The sequence below is a fragment of the Tenrec ecaudatus genome, chromosome X (assembly GCF_050624435.1).
Source record: "Tenrec ecaudatus isolate mTenEca1 chromosome X, mTenEca1.hap1, whole genome shotgun sequence".
Lineage (NCBI taxonomy): Eukaryota > Metazoa > Chordata > Mammalia > Afrosoricida > Tenrecidae > Tenrec > Tenrec ecaudatus.
This window is the reverse complement of record NC_134548.1, coordinates 86226114-86243956: the sequence shown is the minus strand read 5'-3', so window position 1 is coordinate 86243956 and position 17843 is coordinate 86226114. Positions and strand designations below refer to the sequence as shown.

At 36.8% G+C, this 17843-nt stretch overlaps 1 protein-coding gene across 2 annotated transcripts; it reads left to right on the top strand.

Annotated features, from left to right (window-relative positions):
- The first annotated feature begins 1971 nt into the window (after nt 1-1971).
- Nucleotides 1972-13085, top strand: ITM2A (integral membrane protein 2A). Of its 2 annotated transcripts, none has more exons than XM_075539107.1 (6): nt 1972-2263; nt 6198-6329; nt 10389-10586; nt 10810-10920; nt 11123-11273; nt 11423-13085. In XM_075539107.1, the coding sequence occupies exons 1-6, from the start codon at nt 2150-2152 to the stop codon at nt 11509-11511; spliced, it is 795 nt and encodes a 264-aa protein (XP_075395222.1). In that variant the 5' UTR covers nt 1972-2149; the 3' UTR covers nt 11512-13085. The 2 variants fall into 2 exon arrangements, with proteins under 2 accessions (XP_075395222.1, XP_075395223.1); XM_075539108.1 differs by having other exon boundaries at nt 1976-2260.
- The last annotated feature ends 4758 nt before the right edge of the window (nt 13086-17843 follow it).

Sequence of the window (17843 nt, the reverse complement as noted above, 5' to 3'; positions counted from 1 at the left end):
AAACTAATTTACTCTGTAAAATTTTAAATCATAATAAAAAGCTTTAAAAAAAGAAAGAGAAGCCCCTCCAAAAGGGCATTTGAAATTTTATACATATACACTAAGAAGTAAATTGAAGGGAAAATAGATATGTAACAGATATTCCATGAATGTTCATGAAAATGCATTGATTTGGGTTTTGATTTTTGACCAGCTTGTCCGACTCTTCAATTCTGAATGCTGCCTGAGTTGGTCTGGCGACAAGCTCCTTTTGGAGACATTTTGTTCCTTGAAGAAACGGTCTTTTGTTGGAGGGTCAACTGTACGGTTCAGTTGTCCTTTTTTGCCTTAGTTCTTTGGAGCAGATTTGGTTATAAGCAATCTTTGTTTGTTGTGGTAGGATACTTCCCTTGGACAAAAGAGCTTAAAGAAACAGGTCACCAGGAGGGAAAAAGCCGGGACACAGGGTAAATATAGATTATAGATGAAGCATACATTTCAAAGTCCAGTGGCAATCTCTCTTTTATCCTTAGGGTTGGTTCACTGGGCAGGCAGCAGGATTTACAGTGTTACATAGGGCGAAGCAAGTTGAGGAATAGTCTCCAGATGCTAATATTGCTAAGAAAACTCAAACATTCTCTTTCATAAAGGTTTGGCCTTGTCTAAGGCACAAGCTCCCCACTGTTCTTCTCTGTCCACTTCCCCATATGTGGCCTATCCAAGAAAACGAAAGGCTGTCTTCACAAAGTCCCCATAGTAAAGACACAGGACAGCCTTCAGAATTATGGAAACCTCAGTGGGAAAAATGTCAAGCTGGAATTTCTTGGATGGAGTTATGGTAGCTCTTTACTTATCAGTTTCTTTTGTAAAAAGATAAGTAGATGGAGGAGTCTTTAATACTGACTTCTTTGGCCTTAAGTGTTATTAACTGGTTGCCACAGACCCTGTGCTGTCTTTCTAGGCATGACTATTTATATAGACTATTTAACCTGCCAATCCACAGCTTGGCTATCCTGGGGTGAAGTTCTCTAACAGTATCGCAAGTAACGGAGAGGATTTTATTGTGAGGAAGTGACTTGATTGCACGTGACTGTTTCAATAATAATTTATAAGCCTTCCCCTTTGATTATTGCTTTTTCTACTAGTTTAAGGTTACCATCTAGGTACATTTTTATCCTCCACGCCACTTCCAGTTCTTTAAACACATAGGTATAGGTATACACTGCTTTCCTCTCTGATGGCCTCACAGCTGATGGCTGAAGAAAAATAGCCTCGGGCGAAAACAATTCTGTTTCCCGATCTGGGAGAATGCCAAGGTCTGCATTATTTAAGGGATTCAAGATGAACTTTTGCAGTCCGTAAATTTCATCATGGCATGTCTGTAATACTTGGAGATGCGAGGAAAGATTTTCCTTTCTTTAATCTAAGCAGTGTCATAAATTTTAGATATAGAATTGTACATAATAAAACGAATGCGGAAAGAGAATTATTAAGAGAATGAACCAAACAAATAGAAAAGGACTTTAAAGATGTTTTGAACCGTTTAAAATGGCTATAAGCGATCAGAACACGTAGAACTGTAATTTCATGACTTGCTTGAGTGAGGACACGGAGAAGCTTGGATTGGTGCCAAATTCTAGCTCCTAGGCCTGTGAGGCCAGGCAGGCAGGCGGGGGAGGGAGGGCAAGGAACTGGACGGGATGTGGCAAGCACACATTATGGAAAGCATTTTCGGGCTGGCCAGGGACTGTTGTGGCCTGGACAAAAGCAGAAAGACCAGGCAGCGGTCCTGCTTTGCTCTCACGTAAGGGGACAGGGTGAGAAGCAGAACTCCCCCCAGGGTGCAGGTGAGGTATGCAGAAACTGAGCTGACTGGCCAGGGCTCCACCTCCGCTGTTCCTCCTCCAATATCAGCCCCCTTCCCCCAGCACTTGGGCCCCCTCCTGCTCCTCCCTAGGTCCCTCCCTAGACCCGCCCCCCGATCTCCCACCCAATTTGGGATTGCTTCATAAGTATTCCCAGACCCGGGTTTGCAGCAGCATACAGCAGACAGCGGGGGGGAAAGTAGGTGTTGCCAGCCCTAGCACAACCTCTTCCTCTTCCAACTTGCCGATCCAGCCGCCGATTCCCGAGGAGGCGCCGCGCCGGCCGCGCAGCCTGAAGGTTCACCATGGTGAAGATCGCCTTCAACACCCCCACCGCCTTGCAAAAGGAGGAGGCGCGACCAGACGTGGAAGCCCTCGTGAGCCGCACAGTCCGAACGCAGATACTGACCAGCAAGGTAGCGGTCTCCTGTCCGCCCCTGCTTGTCGGCCAGGGTGGGGGTGGGGTAGACAGGTGGCCAAAACCAAACCCGCAGGGGTTTTGCAGTACCTGGGTCCCAGGGCGGGCTGCCTTGCACTTCTACTTTGCTGAGTTGCTCCAGTAGCTCCCGCTCCGTCGGCCCGTGCTCCCTTTGCGCTCCCTTCCCCAAGCCCCTCTGCAGTTCCCTCTCCTGCTGGCCTTTGCACATTCTAAGCCCCGCTCCCCGCGTATGAGGGAGTCTGAGGAGAACCTGTGGGACTGGGTGTCCTCTTCTCTTGTGGGATGAGTTGGGGACTGGGGCAGGTTATCCTGTTCCCAGTTCCAGCGGAGTGCAGAGCCTGCATCGGGCTGCACGGAGTAGAAGTGTGAGCTAGCGATGTTCTTTCCCTTCTTTGTGGATGAAGCTGGATGACTTTAACTTTGTAGTGTCTGAAAGTGTTTGGCTGGAGCTTGGGTTGGGGGGTGGCGCAAAGGTCATCTTTGACTAGAAGCAATATGGGTTAGCGGATTTGTGTGTGTGGTGTGTGTGTGTGTGTGTGTGTGTGTGTGTGTGTGTGTGTGTTTTCATTTCTCCCTGGTCAAAGGTTGCATTTAACATTCCATAAAAAAGCTGTCAACCATGAGGAGACTTGTCCTAATTGAGTTTGGGGTGCTAACTCTGCCCTCTTACTGCAGGAGCCTTATATGTGCTCAGAGAGGCATTTCCTAAAGTAAACACTCTACTTCTATAAAAAATATTCTTAGTGATTCTTTGTCTTTTCCCCTCTTAAATATTGCTTTCTGTTTGACCATTACTATCCATATACCCCATGGAAAGACGTGAAATAGACCTGACATTGTAGTTGAAAATGGCAACTCTTCCAGCAACTAGAGAAGTACTTCCTCCCCCAAACAGTTAGCCATGATTTATTTAGTCCAATTTGCATTTCCTTTAAACATCTACCATGTATTTAGTATTTGTAAACTACTGCGTATTTTCTTCAACAAGATTTCAAAATTAGAAGGCAAATGTTCTCCAAAGTGCGTAAACTGCTGGAACTTGCAAATCTGCCCTAACTTGCTTTGTTCTTTATAAAGTTTTAACTTTTGTGTTCAGGAGTAGGGATTTGGAAAGTGCTTTGAGTGAAATGAGAATCATATTGTAAAATTGATTGTTCACGGAACTTGATATGCTAACATGCGTATGTAGAAATTTTAATTTGCAATGGCAATTATACTAGTTCTTGTACATTACACATTTCAGAATGAAAATCTAACACCCTGTAGCATGACAGGTCAAATGTGCAATTTTCCTTACCCTTACTTTGTAAGTGAAATATGGCCAAATTTGGGGGGAGGAATAATTAGATGCCAATAGTTAAATCTAACCACAAAATAATCTTCCTCTTTTGTTTCCCCTACCACCAAGAACTTCATGACTTGTATTTGTTTCAAGTAAAATACAAGTAATATTTCTGCCAGTGATGAGAAACAAACAAAAATAGCATTTGCACTTTGTATTTTTTGCTAGATGCTAGAAAAGTCCCCAAGAGATTTTGAAGTGAACACTTAATAAATAAAACATGATTGATACATTATGATGTATTGATTTGTTTATCAGAGATATAGTACAATAGGTTAAAATCAGAGGAGCTATATATTGACTTTAAAATACAGTTCAGAGGAAAATTAGCTATTAATGGCACCTGGCCATGCTGAATCTTGCAAATTTCAATGCAAATAAAGAGTCCTCTTTTTGGTAGTTAGATATAGCTTATGAAACTCAAACGCTAATACTTATACCTTGCAAAAAACTCCGTAGATCGCTGGAAGAATAGATGAAATTTCAATGCAAATTGTTCTTCTCGTTTGTCTCAATGACAAGAAAAATTAGACATTGATTTTTCTAAATATATCAAATACAGTCATTACTTCTGAGTGTCAGATAATATTCTAAAATATGATTTCTTAGCCTACATCTTTAGTTCAGTGATTCCCAAACATAATTTATAGCTCTGTTTCATAGTATTTATCTTACATAATACTTAACATTTAATTAAAATAATGAATGCTTTATGAAAATTATTGGGATAAAGAAAAGCTTCAGAGTTTATAAAGTATTTAGTAGAGGATTTGAGCTTAAATAATTTTTAGCTATGTGAATTTCAAATTATTTTGAACATTAATGAAAAAAAAATTGAAAAACCATACTCATATATCCAAGACACGGGCAATGGATAATACGGTTCTTTCCTGTACCTTTCAAGGCAACTGGCAAGGTTACTTTGCTTGGCCAAATTTTTCACTGACTCTTTTGGAAGTCATTATTACATTACTATCACAAAGACAAGTGTGGACCTTCCTCTTCAGAATTCCCTCATTTTACCCACTGCTCCAAATTCCTTGATTTGTCTCAATATGGAAGTGGAGTGAGACTTTAATTAATACAGGGTAACAAAGTCATGAAGGGGAAGGACTCTCCACAATGCTAAAAGCCTAATAATCATTTGGCAGTGTTACTTTTCTAGTAGAAGGCCAAGGCCTTAGTGCTGTCCTGGTGCGACACTGGGGTCAGGATCTCCAAGAATATCAGCGTGTTCCCTTCCTGTCTGCATGGACCCCCACTCAGCTTTGCTGTTGAACACACCCTCCGTTGAATGTTTGGCTCCCTTAGCCACTAACAATTAAAGCTTGCATTTACTTGGATATCAAATGATTGCCTTTATTCTTCTAGATTAACTTCAAATCATTCATTAATTTCAGCAAATTAATATGTTTGCATAGGTAGCACACATTTTATAGTAGTTGTCATGGGAAAGAATTAATGGTCTATTTGCATTCCATTGTGAAAGATTTATCTTACACAATTACAATTACAAGGGTCCATGTTGGCTGGCTTCATATATTCTTTTCTTGACTAATAGTCCTGTATGGGGGATATTGTGACACAAAATGGGATTGGGCGGGTGTAGAGTTAATCCGTTACTTTCTTGTTCCAATTCCTAAGCAAATTATTGATTTAACAGAATTTTATGGTAACTGGTATGCAGAGAGTTTTTGTATTATTATATATGGCCAGTCCTAAACTTTACAATCTAATGTTTTATCTAGAATTTGAAAAGTATTATTTTATTTGTTAGGCACAGGACTGTAGAACATTAGGAAGTCTCCAAATCCTCGAGTAGAAATAATGGTTAAGAACTCAATTAGTAGCTGAAAAGATGGCAGTTCAAACCCACCAAAGGTGCCTCACAAGACTACCGTGGTGAATTGCTTCCCAAAAGTCACAGTTTTGAAATTTCTATGGAGAAGTACTACTGTACACAAATGGAGTCCTTGAATCATAATCAACTCAACAGCAACTAATAGTAATAGAGAGTGTCATTCAAATTCACAGCATTAGGATATATATCATTACTCCATATTTTTATTCCTAAAATATCTGCCAAATATGATTGATTTCTTTCAAGCTTAATTTGCAATAAACAATATTTTTAAAAGTTGTTAAAAAGAAGGATACCAAATTATATTTAAATTTTCAAATTAATTTAAACAAAGGAGATAAATTGGTAAAGAAACTTAACTGTATTCTAGAAACTTAATGATAGTATCACTTTAAAATTCTGAAAAGTAACTATTCCTATTTATTTAAACAGTGTAAATTATTATATAAATGAATGTTCATTTTTATTTGAGTTAAGAAACTTTATCTTGAAAGAACTTCATACTCATATTTGGGTTTGAAAATGCCAGAAGGAAAGCTAATCTAATTAGAGATTTTCACAACTATTAGACATCAGAATCCTGACGTCATTTAAAGAAAAGATTGATTTATTTTAATATATCTATGTTTCATTGAAAATACTAGGTACACCAAAGCAACGATGTGTCTAAAAGTGCAATCTGTTTTTTTGTTTTGTTTTGTTTTCAAATAGGAAGTCCGTGTTGCCACCCAGGAAAAAGAGAGCTCTTCTGGGAGATGCATGCTTACACTCTTAGGCCTTTCATTCATCTTGGCAGGATTTATTGTTGGAGGAGCTTGCATTTACAAGTACTTCATGCCCAAGGTAATAATAATTTAACTTCTGTATTTTATATAACTTATTACTTATGCTTAGTTACAACTAAAAACAATTTTGTGGTCATTATAAGAAAAAATGAAGATTTAAAGAAAATTTTCAGATTTCCCTATAGTATATAAAGGTGTTTTCCAAAATAGAGGACTGGGACATATTAAAAAAAAATACTTATGCACATCAAAAGATTAAAAATGAGGCCACAAACTGGAAAAATTCTTTAGCAATGGCATGATGCGCAAGGGACTAATTATTAAAATCTATATAGTTCTGCAATAATTCAATGAGAAGAAAAAAATAACCCAATTAAAAAGTAGATAAAGAACAGACGGTTCACCAAATATGACATCTAAATGACTAACAAACACATGAAAAATGGTCATGAACACAAGTTATCCAGGAGATGCAAATCAAAACATTGAAGAGCTATCACCTTATATTCAAAATGAGTCTGAATTAAAAAAAATAGAAAATAACAAATGCTGGAGAAAATGTGGTGAGATTAGGCTTCTTATATACTGCTGGTAGGCTTGTAAACATGTACAAACCTTGTGAAAAGTGATATGATGTTACCTCAAATAACTGGAAATCGATCCTATGTAGCTCATGAGTATCTATGCTGAGTATATACCCTAAAGAATTGGTAGTATGCATGTACATGTTTGCTCTTCCATGTTTATTGAATGGCAAGAAGCTGGAAACAGCCCAAACTCACATCAATAGAAAAATGTCTAAAGAAACTGGTACATACATAGTATTTAAGTGAAGTACTATGTAACCCTAGAAAACATTGATAGAACCACAAAGCACCTCACGATGTGAGTGGACTTGAAAACAGTTATGATGAGTGAAGTTAGTCAGTCATCAAAGGTGAAATATTGAATAAGACCGCTACTATAAAGATAAACACAAAGACAATGGTAAGCTGCTCTTCACAGGTAATGCAATCCTCTTATCAGGTCACCCAAGCAATGAGGTGGTGTGCTTGAGTAATACTCAGGATCCAAATGTCCTCCCCTTGTTTGTATACCGTAAGAACCACTCTTTTAATATAACTGTATGGATCATAATAGACTATGGATAGTGCTGAGATGAATGAAAATTCCAGAAAACTTCATCGTCATGATGTGGAACTTGTACATGGATCAAGAGGCAATTGTGTGAACAGAACAAGGGAACACTGCATGGTTTAAAGTCAAGAAAGTTGTGCATCAGGATTGTATTTCTCATCAATCTGAACACTGAGTGAATAATCAGGAAAGCTGGATTATATGAAGAAGAATACAGCATCAGAACTGGAGGAAGGCTTATTAACAACCTGCGAAATGCAGATACCACAATTTTGCTAGCTGAAAGTAAACAGGGGTTGAAGCACTTGCTGATGAAGATTAAGAATTACAGTCTTCAGTATGCATTACAACTTAATGTAAATGACACCACAATACTCTCAACTGGATCAATCATGATAAATGAAGAAAAGATTGAAAAGATTTCATCTAGCTTGGATCCACAATCAATGCTCATGGAAGCAGCAGTCAGGAGATCAAATGATGCATTACATTGGGTAAATCTGCTGTACAAGACCTCTTTAAAGTTTTGAAAAGCAAGGATGTTACTTTGAGGACTAAGGTGCACCTGACCAACATATTGTTATTTTCAGTTGCCTTATATGCATGTGAATGTTGGGCACTGAATAAGGAAGCCTGAAAAAGAGTTGATGCATTTGAATTAGGCTGTTGGTAATTAATATTGAAAGTGCCACGAACTGTCAAAGGAACCAACAAAACTGTTTTGGAAGAATTTCATCTGGAATGTAAGCAAGGAGGGGGAGACTTCATCTCACATGCGGCGGACATGTTATGAGAGAGATCAGTCCCTGGTAAAGAACATTGTGTATAGCAAAGTAGAGGGACAGCAACAAAGAGGAAGATCATCGACAAGATGGACTGACACAGAGGTTGCAATAATGGGCTCAAACATAACAAAAATTTGAGAATGGCACAGGGCCAGGCGATGTTTCATTCGGTTGAATCAAATCTATAGTACATAAGAGCAACAACAATAGCAAAAACTCAAGTAGAAAGAGGTCTCACTTCAACTGAAGTCAGTTTCTCATTTTGGGTGGAGAAGAAGAACACCAATCAATTCCTGCCCTATAGAATTGTCACCCCCAAATCAAGCTACATTCCCACAATGGTGCTCAATGAACCTTAAGGGGAATTCAAGTCCAGAGCAGGGGGTGGGTGTCGGGGGTTAGGAGGTGGGAGTTGGTAATAGGTCATTTCATTTTCCCATGGGAAAAAGGTTTCATATTATTTATATAGACCCTCAATGGAAGAATATGCCTGATATTATGTTGCTAATCAGTCACTTTTGACTGAGGTTCTATCTAGCCTTTGGTGACAAGGCATTGTGGTATAGTTAACTGGAACTTTAGACTCTGTCCTTTCAAGGTGTGCGACAACCTTCATACGCCACACTAGAAAGATCTCACATGGAAGCCTCACTGAGTTAACCAGGCTCTACTTAAATACACCTGTGGCAGATTAAAGGAACTGAAATATCCCCTGGACTTAATAAAAAGCCCTGAGTGAGCAGAAGCAGACGACTGCTATTCCAAGGTTATGCAATTCAAAGTCATTGGATTTTGATTCAAACATTTTCCATTGCAGGTGCCTAATAAATGGCAACTCAAGATTGCCATATGTTTGTTATTTTCATACTCTTTTTGCTTTTTAATGCAATTTCTTAGTCTAGCCGGGACAAGTCTGCCTTATTGAATGAGCATTATTGAAAAATTTTCCCTATCTCCAACCCTTATTGTTTTCGTAACTAGTGTTTAATAACTTATGTTTTTGAAGTACACATGTCAACAATCTGTGTATTTTACTTGAAAAAGGTGTCTTATATATATTTTCCTTTTCTCAAAAATTATTTACATTCTGTACTATTGGCTGAATTAATGATACTATCATATGCTCCAAGGGAAGGACTTATAATGTTCCCCAATAAAATGTTCATGATGTCTATAAAACGGACCAGGGACATATATAAACCACAGATATATGAATGGATCCTCAGCTTGCATTTAATCATAGAACGTTTAATTCTTAGGACATGTTCCTGTTCAAATCTTGCCCTCATGAAGAGATCACTGAAGATATGGGTGCTCTAGCAAAGTGTGGCAAAAAAAGCAAATGGTGTCTGGCTATCAGAAAGAATAGTGTCTGGGGTTTTAAAAGCTTTTCAATAAATAAACAGCCATCAAAGTGAGATGTCAGCTAAGTCCACACGGAAGAAGCACACCAGCCAGTGTGATCCAAGGATTGAAAAGACCAAAATTCAAAACTGGAGGAGGGAGTTGTATTAGAGCTTAAATTCTAATATCAGAAGGCTATGTATGACAGTGAAAACCCAAAATTTTTGGTGCATAGGGGGTTTCCCATGTGGATTAAGCCTCTAGAGAGTCTCAACTAGGGATATGAATGGCCTTGCTAGCAGATAAAGTTCATTGGGAAGTGGATTAATGTAGGTGTATTTAGGCTGAAATTTAACACCTTGTCATTCTCCCTGTTACCCATTTTAAACTGGGTCTAATTTTTATTATTTTCTGCTTTCTCATTGAAGTTGTTCTATGTTTTATTTTGTTAGGGTTAGAGTTGTATTTGTTTTCTTTATATGGAATGCAGGATAGGTGAATCTATAGAGACGGTAACTGGATTAATAGTTTCTTTGGGTTGTGGCAGAGGAGGTGGGAGAAATGGAGAGCTAATAGTTATGTGTACAAGAATGAAGAACATTTTCTAAAATGTATTGGGATGATAATTACACAACTCTTTTTAACATGCTTTAATCCATTGATTTGTATGGTATGTGAATTATATGTCAATAAAATTGTTACAAAGTGCTTAATTGGATTTGTTTTAATAATGCTTGTAATCAACAAACTAGGGTAACAGTACAAGTATTGATATGAATGTAAGAAATCATTCAAATTTGAAAATAGGGAAGGTTGGAAGATTTTAATTTCTCTCCCTTTTTATCCTTCAGAGTACCATCTATCACGGAGAAATGTGCTTCTTTGATTCTGATGACCCCGGGAACGCTCTCCCTGGAGGCGAGCCCTACTTCCTGCCTGTGACTGAGGACGCAGATATCCGTGAGGATGACAACATTGCAATCATCGAGGTGCCTGTTCCTAGTTTTTCTGATTGTGACCCTGCAGTGATTATTCATGACTTTGAAAAGGTGAGTTTCTTCCTCTTATAAGTGTCCCAAAATATTTTTCTACTTCATAATTGTATAATTTGCCGAATTGCAGAAGTAAAGACATCATTTAGTTGCTGTTGTGTACACCTTAATTGATTGAGAGAAAATGTAACCGTGTTCTTGTTTTAATGATATTTGGAAAATCTGTAGTGTTCATGCCAACTATAAAATATAGAAATATATTTTTCTTTCTCTCCAATAGGGAATGACTGCTTATCTGGATTTGTTGCTGGGTAACTGCTTTCTGATGCCTCTCAATACCTCCATTGTTATGCCTCCAAAGAATCTGGTGGAGCTCTTTGGAAAACTGTCAGTATGTACTTTGTAGGTTAAATTTTTCTGTAAGCGTTCCCACATGGTTTGGTTCCATAATTTTAAAAAAAAGTGTTTTGAGAGATGAATCATTCGGTTGGAGTAATTTTCAATGAATACAAAAGTAAAAATATATCTCTATGGGTAAGGATTCAAACAATATCTTTTAAGGCATTTTAATTTGAATCTCTCTTTTTTAATAGATTGGGAAATACTTGCCTCATACCTATGTGGTTCGCGAAGACCTGGTTGCTGTAGAAGAGATTCGTGATGTTAGTAATCTGGGGATCTTTATTTACCAGCTTTGCAACAAGCGTAAAGCCTTTCGCCTTCATCGCAGAGACCTTTTGCTAGGTAGGTAATTCATTGGTTCATCCACTCTCTATTACTGGACAGTGGGAAAGAATGAGGATTGAGTATGGGAGAAAGTAAAGAGCAACGCTATACATTTTTTCATTTACAAAAATTCCAAAAGTAATTTTTTGTTGTGCATTTCCTCATAGGCTTCAACAAGCGTGCCATTGATAAGTGCTGGAAGATTAGACACTTCCCCAATGAATTTGTGGTTGAGACCAAGATTTGTCAAGAATAAGAGGTCACGGATTCAGAAGTTTTGCAGGATTAAGAAGTCAGCTATTTGAAATGTGACTTCAACATTTAAGTGTATGGGATATTCATGATATTTACTCATGCATTTACTGTAATATCAAGGATAAGTAACACAAAATACTGCTATTAGGACTCCAGTTCATACATACATGGGTTTTTCAAAACAATGCGTGTCTCTGTGATCAGTATGTGGTAGTCTCTGTGATCAGTAAGTTTTTCTCATTAATACACTTGTCTTCATTTCATTAGGGTGCCTTTAAAAAGGTTATATTTTTGTGCCGTGGGGAGAAAACAGCATCAAAGTCATGGGTAATATCAAATTTTTAACATAAGTCAAATGGCCATCTTCTTAAAGCATTGGATTTGTAGAACAAATTTATGGAAATATTGCCCTGCACAAAACAATCATTTTTAGAAAGTTCAAGTATATTAAAGAAGGTGAGGAAGAGGGATTCGTTATACATAGGGTTGTCTGTTGCTTTGTGTCGGAACTGACTTGATGGCACCTAACAGCAAGAATAAAAGGGAAGACTTCAAAAGGGAATTCAAGAAAGTGCAGTCATGTCAGAAGGTTATGGTGACTATTTGGGAAAATTCCAAAGGATTCATATATATAGATTTTCTTGATGGTTGCAGGATGGTCATGAGAACATAATATGGAAAACTTAAGTGAATTGAAAACTACATTGGTGAGGAAAAGGTCCAAAATTGTACTTTGAAGATTTCATTGAGAAACCCTATTCTATCCACCTTACAGCCTTGATCTTTTCCCTTAATATTTTTTGCTCCCCAAACTCAAAGAACATTAAAAAAATAATAATATTCGAGTCCCTCAAAGCTGCCCCAGCTGCCATTTTGATGTTGTCTAAATCAGTGATCAGAGATTTCTTTGGAGAAGTGTTAGGATATGCAAACACTGGTGTTCAGAAGTGAATAGACCTAACTGGGGGGTGTGATGAAAAGTAACAGCTTAACATCTTGATCGTTTTGTTTAATAAAAGTTTCTATAACTTTATACCAATACTTTTTGGCTCTTAGCACACACACGCTACCAATTTTTGTGAATTCTTACTTTAATTGGCCCTGCTAATTGTTTAAATGGAATGATTCTTATTGTTTATCTTCTAAATTTATAGGGTTTAGATTTATGAAGTCAACACGAATAAAGCAGATAACACACTGAAAAGTAAATCACATCATTTTTCTCTTAAGTATCATAGGGTAGACAGTTTTTTCCATTTAAAACAGATAAACATTTTTTCATCTATTTTGAGTGCAGTATGTAAAACGTCAACATTTTTGTGAGTTTTGTGTTTTATTTTGTTCTACTTTTCTGCATTTAGAAGTTACGTCTTTATGTTTTTGTTGGGTACTCTGTACTTATATGTGAACTTATGAATCTGACTTATATGTGAACAGTTCTCACGAGGGAGACATTTTCACTAATGCAGTGATGCTTTCTCACTGACATCTGTATTGTGAAACCCATAAAACTATGCAAGTACTGATTATTATAAGGAGCATAGGTTGTATGAACTCTCCAGCCCTATAATAAATTTTGCCATATTCAACCACTGTTTCTCTGATTTAATCACTTGAGGCATAGTATAAAAGTTATTTATTTATTCATTCACTCATCATTCATTTACTTTAAGTCAAATTTGGCGTACCTGAAATAGATCTAAAATTAAGTGTACCACTACCTCACCAATACCTTTACATATATTGTTTTTGTAATTCTACATTTTATTCCTCTTTAGTACCCTTTTGAAAGGAGCCTTGGTTGTTCAGTTGCTAAATGCTTAACTGCTACTTGAAAGGTAGGCAATTTAAGACCATTATAGTTTTGTGGGAGAAAGATGTAGCAATCTGCTTCTGAATATTACAGAAATATTATCAGATAGTTCTATTCTACCATATACACTGTTATTATGAGTTAAAATGAAGTAGACAGCTTCGGGTTTGCTTGGGAGTTTGGGATACACACTTTTAAGTAACTTGCTTCTCATATAAATACAATTGTTTGTTAAAAGCGTTCAGTTTACTTATAAAGCCATGGTGGTACTGTCTAGTAAGCAGTGGACTACCAGCCAGGCAAGAAAAGTGTTTCAAACCCACCAACTGCAATGAGGAAGAAAGAAGAAGCTATCTTCTCCGGTAAAGATTTATACCCTTGAAAATACTTTGAAGGGTAATCAACTCAGTAGCAGTGGGTTTTTTGGTTAGGTTATTTAGGAGTCATAGTGGTACAATGTTTAAGCACTCATCTGCTAACTGAAAGGTCAGTGATTCAAACACAAGCCTCTCCACTTGCAAAAGATTTTGCAGTTTGCTTCCATAAATATTTAGAGCCTTGGGAACCATATGGGGCAATTTTACTCCATCCTACAGAATTTCCATAAGTCCAAATCAATTAGATGTCAGTGGATTTGTTTTTTTTATTAGATGACTTCGAGGCCCATAAAGTACTCAAATATTTTAATTTGTTTCCTTATTCATTGAAAACATAACGCATATAACTAGTTATAAAAGAACACTAATGCTCCTTGGGAGAAAGATAACGCTATCTGCTCCCATAAAGAATCATAGCCTTGGAACAATAAGGTCGTTATATATTGGAATCAACTTGAGGGCAATGAGTAAGACAAGGCATTGGTGATTTTTAAGGAGTCCATATTTTCTGATCTTTACTCACTTTTTAAAGTGTATAAACTCTCTACCAAGAGGCCTAATACCACATATTCTTTTAGTTCTGCTGTCATTGGTCAACTATTGGTAGTGAACATTGGTTTATTTTTGTGAATGCACTTGTGCCCAGGTAAAATATTGCCTTAAATCCTTTAAATATTTTAATCAAAGAAACAAAATTAATTTACATAAACATGTAACTTGATGACATAAGTGATAACACCAGCCTAAGCAAATAAAAAATAATTAGAAAATAAAGACAGTTACTGGACAATTTAGAAACCTACTCTTCATCAAGAAGGAGAATGTTTAAAAATAGTGTGATAAAATTTCACACATTAAATATTTTAAAATATGCATAGTAAATTAAGAAAACAGTTATATTCTTTCCAAATTTATGTTAAGTAGATAATAAGCACCTTGCCTAATTGATTATTTTAGACATTCTGACCAATGTATTGATATATTAACCAGATAAGAAGTATCGCTTTTTAAAAGGGATAAAATTTATTAGCACGTAGATTTTTTTAATAGCATAGTAGTGGATTCATTGAAAAACTTTAAATAAGAAGATTTAGTATGAGAAAAACAAAAGCCAAGCGCCATCACTTATACCATTAATAACCAATTAAAATGCAGTACACGCAGGCAAATACAAACTATGCCTCAGAGCAACAGGCACATAAAATAGAGTCGACAAGAAATCCATGGATTTGTGAATATCTCAAACCTTAAGAAGTACAAAAGGAAAGTTGAATAAAGAGAGAAGAAAAAACATTATATACATATTTCCCCAATTCCATTGATTGGTTCTACCCTATTCCAATCAAAATCCTCCAAATTTTGGTCTTGGAACTTGGCCAAATTATGTGAAAATTTATCTGGAAGCATAAACAATAAGTGAGAATAGCTAAACAAAAAAATGAAAGCAAAACTTGGAAAAATAATAACTGGAAGCAGGTTTTTTTTCATATGAGCTAATAAACCAAATGTCACACTCACACTACTGTGATGCCCCCAAAAGAATATCTCAAAGCAAACTCAATACAAGGAGATTCACTGTTTTAAAATGTTTGTTAGTAAAAGCTGCTAAATGAGAAAAAATTAATATACTTCTTATACCATGGAATAACATAGCAGCTCACCAAGTTCAGAATTTTTACTAACAGTGAATATGTTGAATGTGTTAGCAAAGAGAACAACCTTTAGAAACACTAAAAGCATGATTGAATAATAACCTAGTAGCAGAATCTTTGAAAAATTGATATGTGATAGACTGGACTGGCTATCTCACCAACAACCCAGCTTTTTAGAGGTCAACATTATAGTGTAATTAACACCATGGTTGTCAAATGTCTTCAAGTTCGAACTTTCCACTACTCAAATAGCAAAGTTTGAAAACAACAAAACAAAACAAAAACAGCTGTTTAGTGTTTGTAACTTTATTTGATGGTTGAACTGAAAGCCCAACTTGAAAAAACCTGTATGACCTGAATGTGAATCCTGAGTCTCACTGAAGCCACAAAGGAGTGACGCTTTAGTCTCAGCCCCACTCTCAATCAGAGAACATATAGGGCTTGTTGTTAGTGCATCAAAACATTCTTCATTGTGCTTGTGTGTGTGTGTGTGTGTGTGCGTGCGTGTGCATTATTTGAGTAAAGCGTCATAACCATGACTCCAAAGAAGATTAGTGATACTAGCAGTAAAGCCAAAAGGAAAACTGTGAGAGCCAGGATAGAGTAAAAGAAAGACAATATTGCAAAATTTACCTCTGTGATTTGGTGGCTGAATACAACTTGGCTAAGTCAATATTATCAATATTTGGGAGGGGGGATGTGATTAAATCATCTAATGTAGCAAAAGGTGTGAAATCATTAACCACCGAACAGAGAACCCAGATCATCAAAGAGATTGAAAGGTTACTGTTATTTCGGATAAATTAGAAACAACTCAAAATCAACAGGATATCTGAGACTGTGATGTGTGAGAATGTTAACAGCCTCCACACTGATTTAAAGCCCTGGAAAAATGAATTTATAAGTGTAATTTGGGGCTCAGAGCCAGCCAATAATTAGGTGTAAGGAGATGTAATATATTAAATTGTGTCCCCCCAAAATATTTGTTGAAAATTCTAAACCCTATACATGTGGATAAAATGCAAACTCAATCCAAACTGAGAATAGGGTTTTATAGTTATGTTAATGGCTTGTCAGTTTGTTGGTAAGAAGATCTGGTGGAGCAATGGTTACTTGTTGGTCTGTGATCCACAAGGTTGACAGTTCAATACCATGAGACACTCCACGGGAAAAAGTCTGGGCCTTCAACTACCATAAACAGTTATGGTCTCAGAAACTGAACTGGGATGTTCTATCCTGTCTTATAGGGTCATTATGAAACAACATCAAGTAGTGAGTGAGCCAGTTTGTTATAGTGTAGTAGCTGGTGTGTTGCTGTGATTCTGGAAGTGATGTCACTCGTAATCCAATGCCATCTCAGTCACCCGAAGTGCACATGTTTCAGCGGAGCTTCCTGAATAAAAACAGACCGCTAAGAAGGTATTATTAGCTCTTCACTTAAGAGGCCACTGGAAACTTTATTCATAGCTTTGGAATATTATCAGATATTCACAACATAGAGAATGAAAGCAGAACATTGCCTGAGACTACTCAAAATGTGATTGAGGAGGAGCTGCTTTCTTGGAATGGAGTCGACCAGGGTGACCTGAAAAGCTTGTGCAAGTGGAGACTTTGGGATCTTCATTTGTTGACAGGGCATGACAGCTGCAAAAATGCAATACTGATCAAAACTTGGAATATGCAAAATATGAACCTAGAAAAATTGGAAGTGATACGAGATGAAATATAACGCATATAGATAACCTAGGCATTACTGAGCTGCAATGAACTGATATTGGCCATTTTAATCAGAAAACCATATGATTTATTATGCTTGGAATAACATAATCAAGAGGAATGGAGAAGGGTGTCAAAAAGGACATTAAAACACCTATCATGAATACAATGCTGTCTGTGATAGCATTGTATCTATCAACCTTCTAGGAAATCCACTCAATACATCTACTATGGAAATTTACACTCCACCCAGGAACGCTTATAATGAAGAAATTTAAGAATTCTATCAATATCTTCAGTAGGAAATTGATCAAAGATGCTGTCAAGGTGCACACATAATTATTGGAACTTGGGATGCAAAAGTTTGAAACATACAAGAAGAAACAGTAATGGGAGAATATGGTCTTGGTGATAGAAACAACGCTGAAGATTGTATGATAGAATATCGCAAGACCAGTGAATGATTTGTTCAAAGCAAATACCTATTTTATTATTTTTTTAACATTTTATTAGGGGCTCATGCAACTCTTATCACAATCCATGCATATACATACATCAATTGTATAAAGCATATCTGTACATTCTTTGCCCTAATCATTTTTTTTCTTTTTGTTTTTTACATTTTATTACGGGCTCATACAACTCTTATCTCAATCCACACATATACATACATCAATTGTATAAAGCACATCCGTACATTCTTTGCCCTAATCACTCTCAGCAAATACCTATTTTCAACAACACAAATGACAACTATGCAAATGGACATCTCCAT